General features: G+C 50.8%; 1 protein-coding gene across 1 annotated transcript in view; it reads left to right on the top strand.

Moving 5' to 3' along the window:
• The window catches only part of ABHD2 (abhydrolase domain containing 2, acylglycerol lipase), a 39,859-nt gene that overhangs the window by 10,173 nt on the left and 9,055 nt on the right, over positions 1-20,631 (top strand). The window contains exons 2-8 of the mRNA XM_032973965.2: positions 2,622-2,797; positions 6,242-6,409; positions 14,210-14,393; positions 17,050-17,142; positions 18,243-18,356; positions 18,925-18,994; positions 19,707-19,791. Coding sequence (XP_032829856.1) covers positions 2,622-2,797; positions 6,242-6,409; positions 14,210-14,393; positions 17,050-17,142; positions 18,243-18,356; positions 18,925-18,994; positions 19,707-19,791 — 890 coding nt within the window. The remainder of the gene's footprint in view (positions 1-2,621; positions 2,798-6,241; positions 6,410-14,209; positions 14,394-17,049; positions 17,143-18,242; positions 18,357-18,924; positions 18,995-19,706; positions 19,792-20,631) is intronic.

Here is a 20,631-nt window from a genome sequence, read left to right as displayed (position 1 = left end):
CCACGGGAGAGCATTGACGCATCGCCTCCTACATTGTGTAAATGTGCACGTGGGCAGGTCTGCTAGTCCAATTAAAAAAATCAAAGCGTAATGTACACAGGTAAACGCGTACAATGTTCACCGTTTCTCTGCGTCCATGTACCGCCTTTGTTGAATCTCAACAATTGGCAATTTACTATTATAATGAGCCAAGAATGTCTGTGTCCCGTGCGTGACGCAACTCCACGTCGACCAGCCCCCCTCATTAATAATCATGAGCAGGTGACGTCACTCCACATCAAACAGCCCCCCTCATTAATAATCATGAACAAGTGACGTCCTCCAAATGGACACCCCCCCTCATTAATAATCATGAACAGGTGACGTCACTCTACATGGGGGGGCGAGGAGCCTCCTCCCCCCTCCTCGGCGTCAACTCACAACCCTCACTACAAAGACAGAACCCTCACGTCACGCGATCTCCGTAACGCTCTTGAGACATCGAAGTAAAAGGGACGTCATGATGAACAGGGGATTAGAACCTTTAAATTAAATAAGCCTTATAAATTGCACACGAATGGATGCAACGAATATATCACGTCGCGCTCTGCTTTTCGCTTGCAAGTTTCAGATTTACTGCAATACACCCGTCCTCGGACGGGCAAAAGACTTGTTATAATTATTAATCAAGGTACGGGTGGGCTAGAGTGGTGAAGGAAGCTGCAGCACAAAGCTGTTTGCTATTACAGACCCACCCTATGGAGAAGCAGACAAATTGTATATTGGTCCCCTAAAACAATGTGGTGGGGGGGCGACGTGGGAGTGGGAGGCACTCAAACCACACACATCAGAGCTGAGATGAATATTTTCAAAAATATGCAAACGTGCTTAGGCCTGGCAGCAACCTGTTGAAAATATGCCAATATATTTCGTGTTTTTCCGTGACAGCTGCCCATCTGCTTCCCACATTGCCAATCACACATTTAATTAAATACTTCCGAAGGCAAACGCACGTTGAAAAGTGCGATATATTTCCCCCCTCCCCCCCCCACATCTTGCAAACACATGACATTTACTTTTTGACTCTGCTTCCTTGTCGGTGCCACGGCGAGCTTCTGCTGTTGCGGGTCACAGGAAAGCCAGGAAGAAGGGCAGGCGCGCGGCGATTCGGGCGCGTTCCGTACCTAACAACAGAGCCAGGGATTTGGCGAGCGTTTTAAATATTTAACGTCGTGCGGTTCCGGGGGGGACGGTCAACCCGAGAGGGAGAGAGAGCTTGCGCCCTTATTGCCAAGGCTGAAAATGGCCCCCTTGTTTTCCTCTGTGCCGTAAATACAACAAGGGCGTAGCCCGCCTTGCCGCCCGCCGCTCACCCCTGGCCAGCACACAGTGTCGGCTCGCAGACATGGACGACTTAATTAATGAAAGATCGCCCGACCGTTAAATGTTCACCACCTCCCCTCTAAATTTTGATTTAAAGCTTTCGTGACTGTAGGGATTCATATTCTTGGTTCTTTCGGTAAAGTCACGTAGAAGGGAAACAATAAAATAAGAAAAATATAAAACAATACAATTCTCACGACGTTTCGACTGCAACACAAGCAATCATCATCAGGTGTGAAAACCACAGCAAGAAAAAAAACCGCCACTTTTTTTTTCAAATTTTCTTGCTGTGGTTTTCACACCTGATGATGATTGCTTGTGTTGCAGTCGACACGTCGTGAGAATTGTATTGTTTTATATTTTTATTGTTTCAATTCTACGTGACTTTACCGAAAGAACCACAAATACATCTCCCCTCTCTCCGCTGTGTGTGGAATCAAATGCAGGACCTGCCGCCGTGTGCTTGGGGCATCCTCGGTTCACTGTCCTTTCATTTCCGAGTCCATTGAGACGAGGTTGAAAGTCCGTTCAGGCATAAGGGATAAACTAGAACTTGTGTTTTTGATTAAGTTCCAAAACACTGCCCCATCCCCATTGCTTGGCAATGGAGATGGGGTGTATTTTTTTTATCGTAGAACCGGGGTAACCCCACCGCAGCAGCGTGGTCAAGTATGGTCCAATGAACACCCACACCGTGTCGGCTGTGGGAGTCCTTCCTCCAGCAGTAGTTTGATAGAAGCGTTTGTAATCGTTATTATTTTAATGATATTCACTTAATGTCGAATTGACCTAAGGGGGTCCTTGGCCATGATGATGATTCATGGCACTGGATGCCACTGGACTGTTAAACAACGACTGCCGCCATGCACCACCAAGTAGCGGTGAAATCGCCACGGCGCTTGTGCCAGGCTACGTGCACTTTGAGGCTATCACAAAGTGTGGGAGGCTCGCTGGAAGGAAGTGACAGGACAGGCCCAGGTGTCTGTCCTGTGACTGCACAGCCAACACCAGTGACGATTAGCTGAACTGGTCCTGGGCTTCCCCTAGGTCGAATCAGCCTCAAATGAGTACCTGGTTGCAGCATATAAAAACATTTCCACTGGGGAGACAAAGGCGGCCGGGCGTGGTGCTGCCCGCCCCACCCCTTCGTGTGCCGTGCCGGCCTCCATAGGTGCTGCTCGCAAACAGCACTCGCCCTAACGGTTTGTTAAAGCTATACGGGGGGGGATCTTTGTCTTTGTGTGTGCGTGCACGAGCAGGTATGTGCCTCCCCTGCTTTGGGGCAAGAGCGGGCACGTGCAGACCGTGCTGTACGGGAAGATGGGCCGCGTGAGCTGCCCGCAGCCGCATGGCCTCCGCAAGACGGTGCTCATGCCCGATGGGTCGTCCTCCACCTTCGACCTCTTCGAGGCGCTGGCTCCCCACTCCACCGGAGGTGAGCGCGAAAGTCGGAACGTACGCCGTGTCTTCCCCCCCCCCCACCCCCCGCATGTAACAGCCAAATCCCGTAGCCCTGAAATGTCTTGCTCATGCCACTGCTGGTGGAAGGGGCTCTGCTGCAGGGAGCTCTCGAGAGCTTCTCGAGAGCAGGGGCCGGCCTCCTTCGACTCCAGAGCCGCGTTCAGCTCTTTGAGGACCGCTTCGTGACATTATTTATGAATGGTCACCGTCTCGTATTCAGATGCAAATAGAAAAAAATGGCTCTTCTTGTTATATTGGTTGCCGACCCCCTCCTCTTTGGCCTACTCTTCCACGCTGGCCAGACGTCGTGCAAGAGGTGGGAGTATCCACGCTCTACCCCACCAACGCGCGACCTTTCAATCGACTCTCTTTGGTGTAATAATTTCAGCTGCCAAGTAGTACAGAGATTGGTGGGATGGCGTTGGGGGGGGGGGGGGGGGTGGGCGCGGGGGGCGCAAGAAACTCGACCCCCGTCGTTTCAACTGCCGCGCCGGGAGATCGAATCGAACACACCACAGCAACGTCCCGTCCCGCGTGTATTTGAATTTTTACGGGTTTAATAATTTAAAAAAAACCTCACCTGTACGGTGTGGGGAAGCTGTCATCCAGCATTGTATTGACATGTACAGTATTCCCTCGTTATTTGCGAGGGATACGTTCTGGAACAGCAAATGTTGTGGATAGTGATATTACCTCATCACTTTATCTCTCATCATCACTTTCTTTCTCATCATCACTTTATCTCTCTCTCTCGACGCAGTTGTGTAGACTTCCAGATGCGATTCGCGAATAGCCAAAATCGCGGATGGCAAGTTCGTGAATAAGGAAGGGAGGCTGAACTTGCACAACCTCTGTCCCCTGTTTATCTCTCAACAACGACGTGTCACCTCATTGCGCCAGTCGCGTGCGTCACTCGCCACCCGCCTGTCTGCTCTCGCCTGGCCCCTGGGCAAATAGTTTTTTTTTTTTTAAGTGATTTCAAGGAGGTGCATTGTTTGAATTGTCTTTTAGATGTTTCGTATTCGCTAATACATTTTGCTTTGCTATTTTTCGCCAAGCTAAATGGTTTATTTCGTTAGATCAATGAATGCTCAGACTCAGATCTTCATGGTGAGGTAGCCGGGTGGCTCAGAGCTCAGAGACATGGGTTTGAATCCAGGTTTCAGCCGCCCATGGCAGATTGAACCGGGTTCCCAAATGCAGCGAGTTGACGGTCTTTGCCCATTCAGCAATAACCGCACAAAAAAAACCCCACAATTAAATTTGGTTCTGCACGCAATTTTTCTAAATTCCAGCTCTTGAGAATGTAAAAAAAAACATATACAGGTTGGACCATCACACGACGAACATTACGCTCGGGGGCAGTGTGGGTGGAAAAGTTGTGCCCCTGACCGTGCGATCCAGATGTCACTTTAAAGGGAGCTCAGAGGGTATCTCTCTGGTGTCCGCTTTTGCGGGCCGTTCTCTACGACTGCTAAGGGTCATACTGCTGCGCGAGAGTTCTGAGTAGATTCCTAATCTCGTTACGCAACGCTGACGGCACAATGGCGACGAGAGACGCTTAAGCCAAGCGGTCTCTTCCTCCTGCTGCTGCTGCTGTTGCCTTGCAGGCAGCGTCGTGGCATTGTTGTTGTTGTTGTTCGTTTAAAATGCAGCTCTTGCCCAGTACCGAGTGAAATGTATTGAATTGGGGGGGAAGCTTTTCCCATACTAACGTTGGCCGCGGTAACTGTTTAATTCCCGTTAATGGGTAATTGCTCCGCTTGATTAAAGTGGATTGAGAGCTCGGTAAATCTTTGCCGATGCGCTCGCCTTTAGAAACGCTCGCAGCACAATGCTGAGTTTCCCAAACTCGCTGTTTAGTCTGACTTAATTGTTTATTCTTTTACGTGGAGTCACCATTCTCACGTTCGATAAAAACAAATAATAATCATCATCATTATCAGCCTCTTTTCAATCCACTGCTGGATGAAGCCCTGTCTGTGTCAGTCGTGAGGGGGGCGTTATTTTATCTTATTCAATAAATTGTCACGATTCAGTTCAAGTTTTTCTTTTTACATTGTGTTGAATGTACTGACCTCGAGTGACTGCAGGGGTCTTGACCATACTTCACCACATCGGTGAGTGCGAGACAGTCAAGTAGGGGATGCCCTGTGATGTTTGGCCATGGTCGGGAGTCAAACTCGAGTCTCGTCACATTCACTGCGCGATGTGCGAACCACTTCACCACCGCTCCACCCCGACCAGTCTCTTGTGCACCTTATTAAGTTGGATGTAAATGTTTTGGGGTATTTATGGTTTATTTAGTTTCCCCCTGGCCAAGTCATCAGCAACCCCTCGGCCTGGTCCTCGTGGAAGGTGTGAACGCAGGTAAAGATCACTGTCAGTTTTGACATGTAGGCTTTCGCGACCAAGATTATCCATCTAGTTATTCAGTTATTAGATGCAATTACTGGCGAAACGTCATACTCAAATTGTAAATGTTGTGGGTTTACTTTACAACACACCGGTGTGCTGTACTAGTAATGAATTGCCACATTTTGTTTACGTGACAAACCTTACTAACTGGCTGTGTCGGGCCGTGCCGGGTTTAACGACACATTTATATTTGCGTGATATAACCCAAAAAAACCTCTTATGGAAAGATCACTCTCTGGACAAAACAAAATCGTGGGGCTGAAACGTCGATCGCTTGCAAAAGAAGAGGCTTCTGTTGGGCACGTGATAATTGAGTCTGGTTTAAATCGGCTTGAATAGGGTCACGCGAATGCTTTGGTGCAAGGCGCACTGCTAGAAATGATAATTGGCAGCAGTCGGATTGGCAATTTGTCGCCGTGTCTCTCTGGTTGTTGTGGTTCTCTCTTTTGATTGTTTTCATCACAATTGAAGGCTGCGCTTTCGGCATTCACTTATTGGGACGAAATGCCAATTTGGAACTCTCATGTTTGTATAACGACCCCGGGGAAGGTGATACTACAGAGCCATTTCCCACACACTCTACCGCCGCAAATAGATGTCTCATGTCACGCAAACTTAATTTTTTTTTATCACACAGTTAGAATTGGTGCCAAATTATGCACGCAAAAAACATTACATTTAATAGTTTTTTTGTGCAGTTATTGTTGGTGACAGGGCTGAGACCATCAACTCAATTTCACATGAGAATCCGATTTAAACACAGGTGGCTGAAACCCAGGCAAGGCCGGCTCAGCTTTCTGACCTGAGCGAGCCACCTAGCCATCCATCCATCCAGCTACTCAGCCACCACTCTCATCTTCCCATTTATAACAAACACAAAGATCCCCCCATATAGCCTTTGACAGACTGTTGGGGCAAGTGCTCTTAGTGAGTTGACACACACACATGTGCATGCTGGTCTATCCCACTCCTCACTCCCCTGTGATATGTCTCACAACAGAGGACTTCACGATGGTGATCTGCCCGGGCATAGCGAACCACAGCGAGAAGACGTACATCCGCACGTTTGTGGATCACGCGCAGAGGTCTGGCTACCGTTGTGCGGTCCTCAACCACCTGGGAGCCCTGGCCAGCATCAAGCTCACCGCACCGCGCATGTTCACCTACGGTGAGGATGGCAGTTTGACACGCGGTGTGTGCGTGTGTCATGTGTGAGCATTGTGTCGGTGTGTGTGGAAGCGTTGGCGTAGTAGTTACCGCACTGCGCTTTTAAACTGGCGACCTGGGTTCAATTCCCGCTCGTGGCCACCAACACCAGTGACAATTTTCTTAACCTGTCCTGCGCCTCCCCTAGATCTACTCAGCCTCAAATGAAGACCTGGTGCAATATGTAAATATCGCCACTTTGGAGACAAAGGCGGCTGGGCGTGGTGCCGGCCACCCACCCCCTCGTGTGCCATGCGGGCCTTCATAGGTGCTACCTGCTAAGCACTTGCCTCCACAGTCTTTTAAGGCTAAACGGGCTTCCTTTCTAGGTGTATGTGGGTGTGGATGGGGAGTAGAGCTGTAATGGTTAGCACGCTGAGCAATGAACGACTAAAGTTCGATACCTGCTCACGATCAACATCGGTGGCGATGATCTCATCCGGTCATCGCCTAGGTTCACTCAGTCTCAAATATGTGAAAAACATCATCACTTAGGAGACAAAAACATCATCACTTAGGAGACAAAAGTGGCTGGGAGTGGCACTGACCACACCCCACCCGCTCACTCGCTGTGTCAGCCTTCACAGACTCGCTAACAGCACTCTCCCCCGACAGCCTGTGTGGGCTACACATGAGGAGGTCTTTGTGTGCGTGTGCGTGCGAGTGGACACGCACACGCACACAACGGTTGTCAGGCGAGGGAATCGCAATCGAGGGCCCTGATTCAGGCGCTAGGCAACGGGCGGTGCCGGCGTTGTTGACGAAGGCGCGGTGCCCCCGAATCAGAGTTTTTTTATGTAGACTAGAAGAATCCGATGAGCTACAAAGCTCTTTTTCGCACACGTTCAGTCGGGGCTGGTCAGCGCAGAGCGGCTTATGAGAAACTGGTGCCACAGTGGCGAGATGTTAACTACCTTGCCTAGTATACGGGAGGTTGTGGGTTCAATCCTGACCACTGTAGTTTGCATGTCTCTCTCCCCGTGGTCGCGTGGATTTTTCTCCGGGTCCTCCGCTTTTCCCCTCCACATTTAGAAGCGGCACGCGTGTTGAGAGTATTTGGCAGCTGTAAATTTCCACATGATGATAAGCCACTTTTGTTGAGCCATCATTTGTGGCCAGGTCACTTCTGAAAAAGAGCTGTATAGCTCGGTGGGCCTTACCTGGTCAAATAAAAAAAAGTTTTTCTTTAAACATGTCGGCGCATGCCACTGCCCACTCGGTGGTCTCCCTTCGGTTCGTCTCACTTTACTCGAGGGGGACTTCCCCCCCCCCGGGCTCTCTGTGACGGTCGTTGTGACCTTAACGTGAAGGTCGTCACGACTTGCTGCCTGTCGTTGGAAAGTTTAAGGGTGGGGGGGGTGGGTGTGTCGGCTCGCGTGCCAGTGCAACTATAGTGAATAATGCCACAGCGACTCAGGCACGTGCCATTTACGTGTTGTAGTAACGGTGGCTGAACTTCTTTAAGTTCAACAGGGAAATAAAAAGAATAGCCCCGTTAAGATAACGCGAGACACTACCCAAAGAAGCTCCCGGCACGGAGAGCGAAACGTCGGACATCGTGCAAGCGCGTCGGAAGACCTGCTTGGCACGATGGCCAAAACCTACGCAGCGGCGTGAACTTAGGAACGGTGGAATCGCACATTCCATTCGGAATTAATAAGACCACGATTGAGCATTTAACCTATTTTAAATGGGTTGGTCATACGTTACATCCATACAAAAACAGTACAGAATGGAAAGTTTAAAAGCGGTTGCATTCTTTCTCTGTTAAATGTGGACTTCCTGCCCATGCGGTTGTTAAATAAATAACATCGGTGACTTTTCGTAGAGCACAAGGCATTTCCATTGCCCCTGCATGAGGAAATGACTCAGTGACTTAAGCTTGGGCGTGGTCGCTGATCAATCCGATCTGCCATTTAACGTTTGTGAGCGTTTATTTCTCGTAGTGCAAACGCCCGTATCGCTGCAGCTCGTGTCGATTAGCTGAGTTGGTGGATCGTGCAGGGACATGGTTATCGTGCGTGTGTCATAGCCATCCTGCAGAGCAGCACCGGTGCCCATAGTGGTTGGGCACAAGCGAGTAGGTTGGATCCTGTGGGTTGTTCTCCGGGGGCAAGTCCAAAGGAATAACTTGGTGGGCAAGCGATTGGCGTTGTTAGGTTGTCACAGTAGCATCAGTTCCCGCGCTCACGATACGTCTATCGAATCGTGTGTGCGCGTGTGTATCAGAATCGATCACTTGCACTCCGTATTGCACGTTGAATGTAAGTTATTCTTGGAAGCCCTACCACCAATTTAGCGATGTCTGAATGGGCCCCCCCCCCCCCTCTTCACCGACCCGCACTGCTGACCACCGTGGTGAAGTATGGTCAAGTAACCTACATGACCGACACTACAGGGACGAGGCCTGCACCCAGCAGCGAATTCACAAAAGATCTGTGTACAGTATTCGTATTATTTTATTATAAACAATTCACTTCATGATAATAATTGGGGTTGTTTTTGTTCCATTTTAATTAGCGCGACTCGGCCCCCGCACGATAATATTTCCCCACCATCACATCCCGTTACGCAATACGCACACATCCAAATACAAAGACAAAGATCCCCCGTATAGCCTCAACAGGCTGGGGCAGGTGCTGTTAGCAAGTACCTATGAAGGCCGGCATGGCACACGAGGTGGTGGGTGGCCATCACCACGCCCAGCTGCCTTTCCTCGTGGCAATGTTTACACACCACACCAGGTACTCATTTGAGGCTGATTCGACCTAGGGAAGGCCCAGGACCGGTTCAGATAGTCGTCGCTGGTGTTGGCTGCGAGTGGGAATCGAAACCCGGTTGCCGGGTTCGTAGTACGGCGCGCTAACCGCTACACTTGTTATAACAACAAGTCGTCATTTGCCACTAAGTGGGAGTGACATCACCACGGCACCTGTGTCAAAGCCAGGTGCACTTTGAGGTTACGTGAAGTGCTGAAGGCTTGCTGACAGGAGGTCCGGGTGCCATGGGTCGACTGACTGACAAATGTACAAGCTGTGCCTCCTAGTGTGCCAACTTGCTGCATTTCAGCCGCCCAGCGCCTCCGCTCGTTGTTGTGAGCGTCGCTCCTCTGCCCTCCGTTGTTGCTGGAGGGCGACTGCACAGCGGCGTCCTTCACGAGCCTCCTCCTGCCGCCCCCCCCCCCGACACGCGCGCACACATCACGCGCTCACAACACACACACGCACTGCCCTGGAACGCGCTTGGGGGGGCAGGAAGCGGCTGGGGAGCCACCGCGGCGTTTGGAACGCGCCGCCTCGCCCAGTGCGGTGAGCCGGCTGGTGAGCTATCCCACCGGCAACAAAACTCCCTCCCGTCACAACCCAACAGCCATCGGCACCGCCTGCCTTCCCTCTCACGTACGCACACGCAGCTGCAGGCGTGACCACACTGCCGTGTTTGTCCAGCGTCAAGGCCGATGGCTCGGCACCTTCGCAAATATTACAGCAGCCCTTGAAGAGAAACGTATATATATATAGACGTGCGAGCTGGCAATTGATGTCCAGCTAAAGGCGTATAGAGGGATTGACTCGCGCTGAATATTGTTTTGATGTTCAGTTTTGCGTATCGTCATCGTCAGGTCGTGCGCCGCTGTCCCTCGCATTCGCTGAAGAACCGCGGGTCAGGTGGGCGACAGCAGCCAGGCGGCGAGCCGGCGTGTCCAATCGTTGCCCACGCTCTGCAGTCCTCTTGATATCTGTATATGACAGTTAGTTAGTTTCATGCGTGCTTGCGTGTGTGTGTCACACGGTCCTCGCCTCCGAAATGTAACCCCCTTTCTTTCCGGCCCACGGAGAGAGAAAGCATTATCAATCACGGGGGGGGGGGGGATTTAATCCCATTATTTCACAGTTTTACAAATAAATCTTCACCCTATTTAAATTGTAATTTGTTAATCATTGCACAATAATAGTTAGTGATTTTATAATGCTGTGTCTTGGTTTTTTATGTTTTACAGTATGCGAAACTATTGGTATCGTTCCCCCCGTTATTAATTGAGTGGTACATTCTGAACAGCCGAAAAGCTACGGTGAGCAATGTGGATCAAAGCAGATGGCGGTAACGTGATTTTTCATTACAGACGTTAATTTGGCATCATTGAACTGACGCACATCAGAATCATACATTTATTTATCCTGCAGGAATCCGATGAGCTATGAAGCTCTTTTTCACAGATTCCCAGTAGGGGCGGTAACGAATGTTACAACAACAAACTGTACGAAAACACGATAGTCGTGCAAGTACCCTTGGGACCGGGTAATGGGGACCCCCGCATCTAGTTATTATATATATTGTGAACGACTCGTAGGTCATGAAGAACCACAGACAAGTGAGAAAGCAGCAGCCAGGCGATGAGCCTGCGCCAGCAATTTCGCAAGCAAAGCCACAACATTTACAATCTGAGTACGACGTTTCGCCAGTAATTACAACTGGCTTCATCAGGCGACAGCCAGAGGAGAAATCCTCCTGTTTTGTTACTTAAATAGAGGGGTAGATGTGATGGCATCACTTGTGAGCCCTTCTTCAGCGATGTGGCAGGGGGCGGGGGGGGATTCATGAATGCATGATATTAGTCCGCACTTTTCTCAGTACCGCATTGCCCTGGCGAGCTGGGAGTATGGGCGCCTCTTCAATGCCCACAGGGAGGGAGTTTGACAGTGTCTGTATAGTGATCCAACAACCCTCGCTGCTGCCTCCAACAGTGCTCGATTACAGGCCACGTGCATAGCCACCGCTGCCCAGCGTGTGATGGAAATTGCAATTAAATACACAGATTAAACAAATGATGTTGCAGGCATTCACGATTGTTCAGAATGTGTGCGTGTCGAAGGGGACGGCACAGAAGTACTTCTGAGCTCCCTTGGATTGCCACTTATCCCAGCCCAGTCAGTCGTCCCCGTGAGTCTTGCTTTTGTTTAATATTGGCTGCATCAGCGAGCAGCCCAGAGGCCGCAGACGCTGCCGTCTCCCCGCGATAACGGCAGTCTCTCATCTCATTTAAGGAACCGCTAAGCCCTTTAACGGTCGCTCGTAGACCTTGCACGCCATTATGTGAGCACGAGGTACCTTGAAACACAGAGTGCCTTTTTAGCTTTCCGAGTTTCACGTAAAAGGTCGCTCCAAATAACAGGGCGGAAGTTATATACAGTGAGGGAAAAAAGTATTTCATCCCCTGTTGATTTTGTATGTTTGCCCACTGACAAAGAAATGACCAGTCTATAATTTTAATGGTAGGTTTATTTGAACAGTGAGAGACAGAATAACAACAATAACATCCAGAAAAACGCATGTCAAAAATGTTATAGATTGATTTGCATTTTAATGAGGGAAATAAGTATTTGACCCCTCTGCAAAGCATGACTTCGTACTTGGTGGCAAAACCCTTGTTGGCAATCACAGAGGTCAGACGTTTCTTGTCGTTGGCCACCAGGTTTGCACACATCTCAGGAGGGATTTTGTCCCACTCCTCTTTGCAGATCTTCTCCAAGTCATTAAGGTTTCGAGGCTGACGTTTGGCAACTCGAACCTTCAGCTCCCTCCACAGATTTTCTATGGGATTAAGGTCTGGAGACTGGCTAGGCCACTCCAGGACCTTAATGTGCTTCTTCTTGAGCCACTCCTTTGTTGCCTTGGCCGTGTGTTTTGGGTCATTGTCATGCTGGAATACCCATCCACGACCCATTTTCAATGCCCTGGCTGAGGGAAGGAGGTTCTCACCCAAGATTTGACTGTACATGGCCCCGTCCATCGTCCCTTTGATGCGGTGAAGTTGTCCTGTCCCCTTAGCAGAAAAACACCCCCAAAGCATAATGTTTTCACCTCTATGTTTGATGGTGGGGATGGTGTTTTTGGGGTCATAGACAGCATTCCTCCTCCAAACACGGCGAGTTGAGTTGATGCCAAAGAGCTCCATTTTGGTCTCATCTGACCACAACACTTTCACCCAGTTGTTCTCTGAATCATTCAGATGTTCATTGGCAAACTTCAGACGGGCATGTATATGTGCTTTCTTGAGCAGGGGGACCTTGCGGGCGCTGCAGGATTTCAGTCCTTCACGGCGTAGTGTGTTACCAATTGTTTTCTTGGTGACTATGGTCCCAGCTGCCTTGAGATCATTGACAAGATCCTCCGGTGTAGTTCTGGGCTGATTCCTCACCGTTCTCATGATCATTGCAACTCCACGAGGTGAGATCTTGCATGGAGCCCCAGGCCGAGGGAGATTGACAGTTATTTTGTGTTTCTTCCATTTGCGAATAATCGCACCAACTGTTGTCACCTTCTCACCAAGCTGCTTGGCAATGGTCTTGTAGCCCATTCCAGCCTTGTGTAGGTCTAGAATATTGTCCCTGACATCCTTGGAGAGCTCTTTGGTCTTGGCCATGGTGGAGAGTTTGGAATCTGATTGATTGATTGCTTGCTTCTGTGGACAGGTGGCTTTTTTACAGGTAACAAGCTGAGATTAGCAGCACTTCCTTTAAGAGTGAGCTCCTAATCTCAGCTCGTTACCTGTATAAAAGACACCTGGGAGCCAGAAATCTGTCTGATTGAGAGGGCGTCAAATTCTTATTTCCCTCATTAAAATGCAAATCAATTTATAACATTATTGACATGCGTTTTTCTGGATTTTGTTGTTGTTATTCTGTCTCTCACTGTTCAAATAAACCTACCATTAAAATTATAGACTGATCATTTCTTTGTCAGTGGGCAAACGTACAAAATCAGCAGGGGATCAAATACTTTTTTCCCTCACTGTAATAGCAGTGGTGGGGGGGGGGAGCAGAGGATATCAGACTGTGAAGAATTTGCCTCAGCGATGTGTGTATTTGTATAGAATTTTTAAGGCGAAAGTAAAATCCCCCCTCACCCCCACCAACGCGTGTGACTTGGCATGGTCCTTGCCCCCCCACCGAAAGTGCGTGAGTTGGTATGGCCGAGCGCGAGTAATAAATAATGAAATAAAAAATCGCACAAAATCGCTAATTTTACTCATTTAACGCTGACGGATGTGAAAAAGAAATAGCGCTTGCCAACCGCGGGTTTTACGGCGTGGTACCTGGCTAATTTTTTTTTACGTAAACCCCACCGTTGGAGAGCCAAATCCCTTGCAAGCGCGTGAACACAGACAGACAGACAAAAAATGACATTTATACATAAGATTTTGGTCATAATAATAATTATTATTATGCTTGTTCGTATGTATGTTCAACTTCTTTCGCACCGTATGTAGCGAGCAGTGTTAATCGGAGGTGCGGGTGAAGGGCAACAAACCAAATGCACAAAACGGGTATAAAGAAATTAGTTTTCAATTTTTTACCCGGGAAAGACTCGCTGAGTCTCATGACTGTTTGTCAGCAGGGTCCTGCCAAGTCTTCGCAGGGTGGGGTGTTTATTGCTACTGCTTATAATCCCAATTGAGTAAAGGTTGCCGTGTAAATGATTGTCTTCTTATTCGGCAGTCCCCTATCAGCCGAGGACAGTCGTCTTCAATCGGTGTCTTCTCATCTGTGGGTGCGAAGCTGGCCCCCGATGAGGCCGACGATGCACGACCCCCCCCGTGGTCCCTGCTCCGGGCGTCGCGTGCTTCCGAGCGGGACGGCCGTCCCCGCGTTGTCGATTCCGTCGTGCGGACTTGCCGTTCCGCCCATAGGGCAATGCGGGTTCACGGTTATTCTGTGGCCTGCATGGCTAAGCGGCGGGGGTGCGGGTCTTTGTGTGCGCTCAGGCTGCACGTGGGAGTACGGCGCCATGGTCCGGCGCGTGCGGAAGCTCTACCCCAACACGAAGCTCGTCGTCGTGGGCTTCAGCATGGGCGGCAACATCGTGTGCAAGTTCCTGGGCGAGGACCGCGAGAACCAGGAGGGCGTCGCGTGCTGCATCAGCGTCGGACAGGGCTACAGCGCGCTCATGTAAAGCGTGCGTGTGTGTGTGTGTGAGCGGACCGGTAGTGTGTGTTGTCTGGGAGGAGCGGTAGTGTGTTTTATTTCCGCTCACGGCCAACACCGGTGACGATTATCTGAACCAGTCCTGGGGCCTCCCCTAGGTCGACTCGGCCTCAAATGAGTACCTGGTGCGGTGTGTAAACATCGCCAACTGGGGAGACAAAAGCGGCCGGGCTTGGTTTTGACCACGCACCCCCTCGCGTGCCGTTTCCGGCCTTCATAGGTGCTCGCTAACAGCACTTGCGTCAACAATCTGTTAAGGCTATACGGGCGATCTTTGTCTTTGTTTGGGTGTGTGCGTGTGGAGCAGTGGCTATCACGCTACGCTACGAACTCCCCAAACTGTGTTCGATTCCGGCTCAAGACCAACAACAGTCGCAAATATCTGGAGCGGTCCCAGCATGCATTCACCTCGAGAGGATAAAATCAAATTTGTATTGATACAGTCTTCAGATATACAGAAACCTGTATTATGGATGATATCGGTTGCAAAAGCCTATATGTTGAATGGACATTTAGTGGAGAGAGGGGCAGTTGGTCATTAGCATAGAAGACGAGGATGGTCTTGAGCCTGAACTTTAATAGGGGCGGGGGTCCACAGCACGGTCGGCTGAGGGGAAGGCAATTCCAGACTATGGGGGCAGTAGAGGAGATTGACCGAACTCCCACTGAGCGAAGGTTGACTGGGTGGGGCCTTCGATAGAAATCCATTTTTGCATGAGTGCATAGAGGGTAGTAGAGTGAGATGAGAGGGGAGAGGTAGGAGAGTGCGTGGAGGGGAGTAGAGTGAGATAAGAGGGGAGAGGCAGGCATGGGCTTGTCCGTGTCGGATCACGATGACAGCGAGTGCGATCTTGAAATTGATCTGGGATTGAATTGGGAGGCAGTGGAGCGATAGGAGTATGGGGGAGACCGCGGTGTCATTTACAGTTATGGGTGGGGCGGCTGGCAGCGGCATTTTTGAGCATCCGGCGTTTGGAGACCAGGGATTTGAGAAGGCCATAGACCGGTGTTTTTCATTGCAAGGCCCGCGGGCCACTGGTGGCCTTTAGTGCGGCCCCTGACGTGCGGCCCCCGACGATACACAACATGTGACAACATCAACGTGCTGCTGTCAAGCCCCAATGGTTTCAAATGTGTGGCGGCCCTCACACTGTGATGGTGTCTTATCGGGAAAAGTTTGCAATGGTCGAGTCGGGATGTGACGAAGGCAGAGGACGAGTGTCCATTGACTCCCACCGCTCTTGCCACCGCGGGGGCCTGGTGGCGTAAGCCTTGTGTGTGTGAGTGGTATGCACTCCCTGGGTTCCTCCCACACACACAAAACTCTCTTAAAGAGGCACTGTTTACACTTTACATTCGCAGGATCCTCAAAAAAATAAGTCTTAATGGGCAGTGACTCATCTCGTTAGTGGAGAGGGAGCAGCTGCGCAGTGGTTCTGACCTGAATTCTATTTTGGGCGATGGCTAACATCGCTGGCATGTGATATCTGAACTGTTCCTGGCCCCGACCACGCGACCCTATCACCAATCCACGCTGACCAGCGAGGTGAAGTATTGAAACGCAAATAAACGACAAGTGGAGGGAGGCCTTCATCTAGCGGTAGATTCGCAAAGGGGTGGCAATTGATGTATTATTATTATTTTGTTTTATTTGGCCAGGTGGCTCTCAGCCAGCACCACTGACATCCTAGGTTCAAATCCAGGCAGTGGTCTGTTATTACGAGTTGATTGTCTCAGCCCAGTCGCCAATGACTCCAACAACAACAACAAAAAACAACCCCATCATATTCAATTTGGTTCTGTCGCGTTTAGTTTTCCAATTTGTGCTGTGTTCGATCCGGAAGCAATTTTGCCTCGAGCTGATTTGCCCTGCAGGGAATCGTGTTTGAAATATTTTCAAGTCCCCATCACGAGATGCGGCTGTCTTTGTACTGAACCTATTGTTGGTTTTACTTTCCATCAGTTAGGCCAGCGGTCCCCAACCTTTTTGGCACCAGGGACCGGTTTCGTGGAAGACAATTTTTTCACGGACCGGTGGGGGGGGGGGGAGTTCATCATTGGGTCTTTCCCCCTTTTCAAAGAAGCTCTCTAGCGACGTTTGTTTGTTCCTCATTTTTGCTACTAGGGGGTTAGAGCTTGTGGGCTTTATACCAACACCGTGACTGAGACGAGTGCGCAGTGCGGGAAAGAGGCACAGACGGAAGTGTTAAATAATAAAATAATGGGCGGGCCACGCGCGGTCTCACCGCTCTCACCTCCTGCTGCTGTGCGGCCCGGTTCCTAACAGGCCACGGACCGGTACCGGTCCGCGCCCCCGGGGGTTGGGGACCCCCTGGATTAGGCGACCCAGGGGGTCACCCTTACAAATGAGACTGTTGTCTATTATAACCCTTGTCTCTAGAGTTCCCACCCGCTTCAACACAATCAACTTTGAACCCTTGAGACACTGCCCCCGCAAGCGATCGGAATGCTTGAGATGCTGCCCCTGCGAGCGATCCGAATGGATCCCACCGTCTGATGAGATGTCACCGTGACAGAACGATCGGAACAAAACCAGAAAGTGACAATTATAGTTTAAAATACATTTTGAAGACGCGCACGTTATTTGTTTGCCTTGCAGCGCATCACCCACATTCCTGCAGTGGGACAACTTCCGGCGCTTTTACAACTTCATGATGGCCGACAACATGAAGCGCATCATCCTGAGCCACAAGTATGCCCTCTTCCCTTGCGCGGCCCGGATTACAAAAATGCGCACGCACGCACGCACGCGGGGAGATGAGCATCGCTCTAAGCTGGCACTTGGCGGAGACACGGCGGGCACTTGCAAGGGCACAGTCGGCCCGGGTAACCCATGCGGCGTCCCAGTTCGTTTGCCTGATGAAGCTCTTTGAGGTTGTTCAGTATTGCAGGTTGTTAAAAATTCGGCTGGGAAAAGTCCTAAGCCACCCGGCAGTTAGGAGGAGCTCTCTCAGTCAGAATTTAATCAATGCATTGCCACGGTATATGTAATATTTCTGTAAACACGACGATTTCGTAAATACTGAGGAATTTGAATTTGGCGTGGGTTTGTTCTCTGACACACCGCTGTGCTGAACTAGTAACTAATTGTCATGTTTTGTTTACGTAACAAACCTTGCTAATTGGCTGTGTTGAGCGGTGGCAGGTTTGACGACACATTTATATATTTACCCGATGTAACCCAAAAAACCTCTTTTATGGATGATGATTTATAATTGGAGATGCTCAGGGCAGTGGCCTTCAATATCACACAGAGAGAGAGAGAGAGGCCAGAGAGGTTGGGGCTAAAGATGACAAACAAAACAATTATCAATCAACGTATTGGCTGTGAAGGCCTAGATGTCATGGTAACGATCCCCCTCTCGGCAGCACCCCTCGATCCGCACTCAGTGTGCTTGTAGAACAGCGCTCATCCAACAGCATTTTCTGCTGGCTGCTATTTGAATCGGAATGCCGTACGTTGAAACCTCCGTAGCGTTTTGCAGGGGAACCGGCCAGATTGGACGTTGTGCGTTCACGAGCGGGGGGGATATCTACCGCGTCGTAACGCGTCTCCAGGGTGGCACGGGAGCCGAAAAAGTAAGGGGTTACGATTTATAAATTTCCCCCCACCCGTCCACCAAGCAGCATAACCGGGTGCACTTGCAGTGCGTCGATCGGCAGGTCGCGCTTGGTGGGTTAAAGTGTGGGTACGAGCATCTCTTCCCCCACGTTAATATCGTAAATTACTCCTCGTCCCCCCCCCCCCTCCTCCCACCCCTCTCTTCCCGCCTCCTCTCATCGTTACCCCAGGGAGTTGCTGCTGGGAGACGGGAATGGAAAGCGGCCGTCGTGCCTCCAGGAAATGGATTTCAACCGCCTCTACACGGCCACCTCGCTCATGCAGATCGACGACGTGATCATGAGGTCAGCTGCGGGGGGAGGGGGGGCAGGGGGAGGGGGCCGGGTGGCTGAGGAGCAGGGAGGAGGAGTGGGGAGTTTGGGTGGAAGTGTGAGTGGTTGTGAGTTTGAGAGCATAGCCGCCATATGAGTCGGTGAGTGTGAAATCAATCAAACATTTTTGAAAGTTCATGAATGGTGTCTATTTTCACAGGGGGGAGGGGGGGGTGGTGGGGGGGGGCTGATGGGCCTGGAGGAGGAGCGTGAAGGAGTGTGAGTGGAAGTGTGCTCGCTTAACAGCACATGCCCCAACAGTCTATTAAAGGCTGTAACTGTGGGGGGGGGGGGTCTTTGTGGAAGTGTGAGTGGTTGGGAGATGGGAGTGGTTGGCAGCTTGAGAGCAACCTAGTAATGCCAGCGAGTGTGAAAGTCCAGGAATGGCGTCTTGCTGCACAGAAGTCGCGCGATCAACGGGAGGCTTGAGTTGGCCTCGGGAGAGAGACGGTTGTGTTGTAGCTGTCGCGCGCGAGATGGCGGTGTGTGTGTGTGTGACCGAAACGCCACGCCTCTGCTCGATGGTGTCTCCCCCGTGCAGGAAATTCCACGGCTACAGCACCCTGCAGGACTACTACGAGAAAGAGAGCTGCGCTCCCTTCCTGCAGAACGTACGTCGCTCGTTCCTCAGCCGCAGCGCCGACACAGCGGCACATTACGTCGGTGATGATGCTGCTGGCTGCTGCTGGCTGCTGCTGTGTTGCCAGTGGTGCACAAACAACAACTCGACACACTCGTCGATAACAACGCTGTAGCCTTAAAAGGAAAAATGTATTATAGGCGACGTTTCGTGCACAATGGCCCTTCATCGCGTGACGTGCAGGGCCATTGCTCGTAACGTCGCCTGTCGCATGAAGAAGGGTTATCTACTCTTCTGTTTCACATTATTTTTTTCCCTACGTGTGACAACTTAAACCAAAGCCTGGGCCATTGTGTTGTGAACGTTATGGACTGCGTTAGAAGTTGTGCTTCTATTGGAAGACCAATCCGCAGCCTTACGTTGATTGGACGTACATACTTTGAAATTATTTCGCAACTGTGCGTAGCCAACTGCGCTGATCGGAGGTGTGGGGGAAGGACAACAAGCTAAACACAAAAAGCCAGTTCTAAATGAATGAATTTTCAATCGACACTTAAAAGTGCATAGCACTCGGTGAAGAACCTGAACCTTTAAGTTTTGCAAACCACCAAAAGCAATGCGGCAGAATGGGAAACAATTACGGTGCAATGTTAAACTGCTATCGTGCGAATGCTTGTTGAGTGTAAATTGGACAGTGGTCCCACGGTTGGTGTTTGTTTTGCCGTGTTGCATTCTGGCCGCAGATCAAGGTGCCCATGCTGCTCGTTAATGCCCTGGATGACCCCATCGTCCATTCCTCACTCCTCGTCATCCCTCGCACGCTGGCCGGTACGTTGCACGATGCCCAGCTCGCCCACGCTCGCCCCCACGCTCATCCACGCTTGCGCTCGTCCACGCTCGTCCACGCTCGTCGATGCCCGTGCCGAGCCGAGCCGTGGCAAGTCAGTGTCTAGCGGCCAGTGTCTGTGCACAAGTGTGCGCGTCAGTCACGTGGAAGGGTGACCAAGTGTGCGCGTCAGTCACGTGGAAGGGTGACGCAGTGGTTAGTGCTCTGCTCTTGCGCCCATGGTGAGCTCACGTCAGCGGAGAGTTATGTCTGAACCGCTCTTGGGCGTCTCCTGGGTTGACTCATCCTTAATCGGATACCGGTTGCAGGGTGCAAACGACGACAACCAGGAGACCCAAAGGCAGTGCGAAATTACGGATATAATTCATGGTCGGGCGTGGTGCTGACCTCATCATCCCCCTCGTGTGCCGTGCGCCACCAATGCCAGTGGCGTTTATCCGAACCGGTCCTGGGCCTCCCCTAGGTCGACTCAGCCTCGAATGAGTACTTGATGCGATGTGTGAAACATCGCCACGGGCAGAGACGAAGGCTGCCGGGCGTGGTGCTTTGCCACCCACGTACGTCGTGTGCCGTTGCCGGCCTTCGTAGGTGCCCGGCTAACAGCACTTGCCCCAACAGGACGAACCCTTTGGGTTCGTCATCGTCGTCATGCCAGCCTTTCGTTAGTGGCGCTGAAATGCAACACCTGCCGTGTCTTTGTGCTGATGTCATCACCCCCAACTTCCTCCTCTGTGGACTCTACCAATCTCCGTTAGAAGCCTGTCTGACCCACCCCAACGTTTGGTGGATAGTGGATACGCCAATACCCTTAGTTCAATCAT

The sequence above is a fragment of the Petromyzon marinus genome, chromosome 52 (genome assembly GCF_048934315.1).
Source record: "Petromyzon marinus isolate PM22_M1 ecotype Great Lakes invasive population chromosome 52, UKy_Petmar_22M1.pri1.0, whole genome shotgun sequence".
Classification (NCBI taxonomy): domain Eukaryota; kingdom Metazoa; phylum Chordata; class Hyperoartia; order Petromyzontiformes; family Petromyzontidae; genus Petromyzon; species Petromyzon marinus.
This window is presented reverse-complemented; position numbering and strand designations above follow the sequence as displayed.